At 33.3% G+C, this 5180-nt stretch overlaps 1 protein-coding gene across 1 annotated transcript in view; it reads left to right on the top strand.

Annotated features, from left to right (window-relative positions):
- The window catches only part of LOC107684521 (solute carrier family 12 member 9-like), a 44254-nt gene that overhangs the window by 5590 nt on the left and 33484 nt on the right, over positions 1–5180 (top strand). The window contains exons 2-6 of the mRNA XM_016480791.1: positions 282–416; positions 527–664; positions 1979–2284; positions 3460–3567; positions 4838–4949. Of these exons, the coding sequence (XP_016336277.1) occupies positions 282–416; positions 527–664; positions 1979–2284; positions 3460–3567; positions 4838–4949 (799 nt within the window). The remainder of the gene's footprint in view (positions 1–281; positions 417–526; positions 665–1978; positions 2285–3459; positions 3568–4837; positions 4950–5180) is intronic.

Genomic DNA, 5180 nt, shown 5'->3' with positions numbered 1-5180 from the left:
CAGCTGTTTGGACTCTCATTCTGACGGCACCCATTCACTGCAGAGCATCTATTGCTGAGACACTGATGCAATGCTGCATTTCTCCAAATCAGATGAAGAAACAAACTCATCCTAATCTTGGATGGCCTGAGGATGAGCACATTTTTAGCACATTTGGGTGAACTGTTGCGTTAACCAGTGTTTCTGAAACTCAAAAATGTTGCGGGTCAAATTGACCCGGAGTGTAATATAAGGGCTAAGACAGTTTTCAGTGGTGTAACCGGTGTTGTTTTGTGTTGCAGGTTTTGTTGTGGGTCAGTGTGGTCTGTATCAGACTATAGCGATGCTGCTGGTGGCGTATTTCATCATCAGTATGACGGTTCTGTCGGTGTGCGCGATCTCGACTAACGGAGCGCTGGACGCCGGAGGAGCGTATTGTATCCTTGCATCACGCGAACACAAACATAAACACATGCATGACTCTTCCTGTCGTTCATTTCCTTAGCTGTGTTGTTGTGTTTGCGTGTGCTTGTGTTTGCATCTGCAGACATGATCAGTCGTGCTCTCGGTCCAGAGTTCGGCGGCAGCATCGGCATCATGTTCTTCCTGGCTAACGTGTGCGGCAGCGCCCTCTTTGTGCTGGGACTGGTGGAGGCAATGCTCACAACCTTTGGGATTCCTGAAGGTAGCGTGTGCATTTTGTGTTTATGTTAATTGTATAGGTATGCATGATCCTTTGGACACATGGAAGGGTAATTGGCAAAATATGAGTTCAATTAGTGTGACCAAAACCACATGAGTCCACTCTGCATGAGTGTTTTCGGCTCATCTTTGGATGGCAATGCATTATCTTGCATGGCGCCAGTAACGCCAAGGTCATTGGTTCGATATTAAATGTAAATATAATGGAGTTTGGTGTACAATCCCATCAAACCAGAATAAAGGCTGCTGCTCTGCTCGAGATGTTTAATGTTTTTATACAGAAGGCCTCACAACACTGTTGAGGTAATTACTTCTTAAAAACCAGCAAAAAAAACAAAAACAAAGTTTTCCCCTGTGTGGCAAAATTTAGCTTACATTTGAACCAACAAACAGTGTTATTTTCGTATTATTCATATACTGTTATAATATTTATTATTATAATTTTTGAATTTATAATTTTAGTTTAAATTTTGATGTGATTTTTTCGTTGAAATTTTTCTTTTTACATTTTTTATTTCTTTTTATATTTCTATATGGTTTTAATTATTTATATTTCAGTTTCAGTACTTCACCTTAAACTTATTATATTACAGCTAGCTGTCAAGGCAACATTTCTCAATTTTGTTTGATTTTTAAGTCTTAAGTTTTTCATTTAATATTCATATCTTGATTAATTTCAGTTGTATTCTGCAGCATTTAAAAAAAAAACATTTCTAGCATCAATGGCTATTAATTACAATTAAATAAATGAATAAAAATATTTATTTATTTATTTATGTTTATTACATTTTTTGTTTAATTTCCAGCATCAGTGGTTATTAATTACAATTAAATAAAACATAAATTTTTTTATTTAGTATTTTCCAGCATCAACGGCTATTAATTGCAATCAAAAAAAGAATAAAACATTTATTTCTGTATTTATTTATTTAAATTATTTTCCAGCATCAATGGTTATTAATTGCAATTAAATAAACATTGATTGATTGATTGATTGATTTATAATGTTTATTTAATTATAATAAAAAAAAATGTTTTTTGTTTAAATTAATAAAAAAGTGTATTTGTTTGTTCATTTGTTTACTTATTTATAATTTTCCAGCATCAATGATTATTAATTGCTGTTACATAAATGAATAAAATATTTGTTTGTTTTGTTTATTCATTAATTTAAAATTACAAATATTTTAAATGAGTAATTAATTTCAAAAATGAAAAATGACACTATTTCTGCTAGATTTATGTTTTGGATTTTAATTAGTATTTTAATGTTGGCTTGTGTTATTATTTCTCTCAGATGGCTCGTCGCTGTCTGGATCTCGGTACATGGTTCTGCCGACTGGTTACTGGTGGTCTCTGTTGTACGGCACAGTGATTCTGCTGCTGTGTGTGTTGGTGTGTCTGGTCGGGGCTCATATCTATGCTAAAGCCACCTTCCTCATCTTCATCATCGTCATAGTGGTTTTGGGGACCATCTTCATCAGTTTTTTCGTCGTGCCATTTCGAACCGTCCAGCTGCCTGGCCACAGAAACGCCTCGCTCGGCCCGATGAGCGCAAACTTCACCGGCTTCAAATTAGACACGCTGATGGGAAACGTGCAAGGTGAGAGATTTTACAATGGGTTTTAATGTGTAACCAGCTTTCAGTGTTTTATATCATGTCTGATTAGAGAACAGAGAAATGGAACGCACACACTTCTGTAAAAGACCAAAGGCCACTTCCTGAATGAAGAAACAGATGTATTAACTTGATATTAATTAACCAGCTTCATGAATAACCCAGCCGATTGTCACAAATAGTTAGTTCCGCTAGTTCTTTCAAACCTAAACACGTTTTTTAGTAACATGACATTAGATCAGCTGTTCTCATATTAGTGTCACTGTTAAAGCAGTGAAACTAAACACTAACACCACTTTTGAAGTGAAAAAAAAACATATTTGTTTTAAATGTTTAGTTATATTTTTAGCTTATCAAGACTGTGAGTTGGAGAAAAGCTGATGAATAAATCATATAAATGTGAAATTAAATTGAGTAAATTTAAAATAAATACAATTTTATATAAAAAAAAAGCTTTGAAAATTAAATCAAATACTTACTAAAAAAGATAATCATTATATATATATATATATAGAGAGAGAGAGAGAGATATAGTTGGGAGAAAATATATATATATATTTATAATTTTTTTAAGGTGTAGTTACATGTACTTCCTATAGTAATAACAGTAAATTATGCATAATTACAAATAACTTAACCTAAACCTAACCTTAGCCTAAACCATAAAGTCACCTTTATTTGTATAGCGCTTTATACAATACTGATTGTGTCAAAGCAGCTTTACAGTGTTAAACAGGCAAATAGTTTGTCAATAATGTAAGTACATGTACATTTTTCACGTTAACAAACATTAATGTTAACTTTTGACTTTAAACACGTATTACTGAATGTTGACATTAACATTTACTAAGATTAATAAGCGCTGTAGATGTATTGTTCATGCTTTCTCTTCCATGTCTCTTTTAACTCAAATTTACATTTATATATAATTATAATTATACAAAAAAACACTTGTCATTCTCTGCATTTCTCATCTTCTCTAGTTTGCTTCCTAATCTAGTTGTCTAATAAACCAGGCATTGTGTATTATGAATATTGTTGCTCTTCTACAGTTTGCTTTTTGTTCCTATTTTGTAAGTGGCTTTGGATAAAAGTGTCTGCTAAATGCATACGTGTAACTGTAATTATCTTGACTGTTGATCTAGTGTGTGTGTGTTTAGCTGACTACACAGTGGACTACACCACTGGAGTCATGATGTCCTTCGCCTCTGTTTTTGCGGTGATGTTTAACGGCTGCACTGGAATCATGGCTGGATCCAACATGTCCGGTGGGTGTTGAGTTTACTGGACTGTTTATTGCTGTTTGTTAGCTTTTTCTAATGTTTGTTAGACTGAATTCTTGTGTGCAGGTTAAGTGTGTTTAGTAGTGGATAATAGAGAGCAGCAGCTATGACTTATCTTTTTTGAAAGCTACCATCACTCTGGTTCCCTCGACAAAAACCCAATAGGATTTTTCCATTGGCTTTTGGATTATTTCAGAAAATAAGCCTAAAGGTTTATAATATTTACACATTTTGTTCATCACGATAATCTTCACGAATTAACATGACTTCTATGCATTTTGAAGCTTAAATACAATCGGCAGAAGTAAAAAGCTAAACATAGGCTATAAATGAACTACACCACCACTGAGCTTTCCAAAACTCTCTCAGTCTTTATTTTAAAACATTTTCCCTGAAAGTCATTATAAACTGTCAAAACAACTGTTTGTTGTTTCAAACTAGTGGAAAGAAAACTCCAAAATACACTTTTAAGTGTTGTTTTCATTGCTCTTTATCTATTTACGTCTGTAGAATTCACTTACAATACTTATCTTTAAAGAGTTTTTTCTCCACTTCTGCAGCACTTACATACACCAAAACTTAGAGTTTTATTCCTATCTATATTCTGAAGGATTTTATAGAAGGGTTTGTTCATATATCATTCGCCTGGTTTTATTTTTGCACTTTATCTATTTGCTTCTGTCGATTTCAGTTACAATACATATCTTTAAAGGCCGTTTTCTCAAAATGAGTTTTTTCTCCACTCCAGCAGCACTTACATACACCAAAACTTAGAGTTTTATTCCTCTCTATATTCTGAAGGATTTTATAGAAGGGTTTGTTCATATATCATTCACACTGATTTATACAACAATTTATTCCTAAAAACATGGCGAAAATGTATTTTTTTCTGTCTTTTGACAGTGTTTTTTGATTTAGGAAGTGATAAAAAGAGAAATCCAAAATCCCCTCAATAAAAACCTTTAACTCTAATATGTCAACAAAATCAATTTTGAACCTGGCTTTATCCAATGTTCAGATTTATTCTCTGGAGATGTACACAAATGAGTGCATATTTAATTCAGATAATGCCTCATTGGTATATTTAAACATAACGTTTTAGAAAACTTGTAATACGAAACATGTTTGCAATTCTTAATGCACTCAATCATCTGGGGAAGTATGGTGAAGTGTATTAGTTAATTTTTTTACGTATTCACCTGTAGTGATGTATTACAAGGTAAAATGTATTGTCGTGTGTGTTTGTATGTTTAAGGTGATCTGAAGAACCCGAGCTACTCCATTCCTCGTGGAACCATCACAGCCGTCATCTTCACCTTCGTCATCTACAACCTGCTGAGTATACTGATCTCCTGCACATGTGACCGGTAATAGATATATATATATATATATATATACACAGTATATATATATACACACACCCACACACATACTGGTTTCCATTTTTTGTGGGGACATTCCATAGACATAATGGTTTTTATACTGTACAAACTGTATTTTCTATCCACTTACCCTAACCCTACACCTAAACCTACCCCTTACACAAAACTTTCTGTGTTTTTAGATTCTCAAAAAAAAAAAATCCATTCTGAATGTTT

Source organism: Sinocyclocheilus anshuiensis, unplaced genomic scaffold, assembly GCF_001515605.1.
Source record: "Sinocyclocheilus anshuiensis isolate Anshui unplaced genomic scaffold, SAMN03320099.WGS_v1.1 scaffold2917, whole genome shotgun sequence".
Classification (NCBI taxonomy): Eukaryota; Metazoa; Chordata; class Actinopteri; order Cypriniformes; family Cyprinidae; genus Sinocyclocheilus; species Sinocyclocheilus anshuiensis.
Note: the sequence above shows the minus strand (reverse complement) of the source record. Positions and strands in the feature narration are given on the sequence as shown.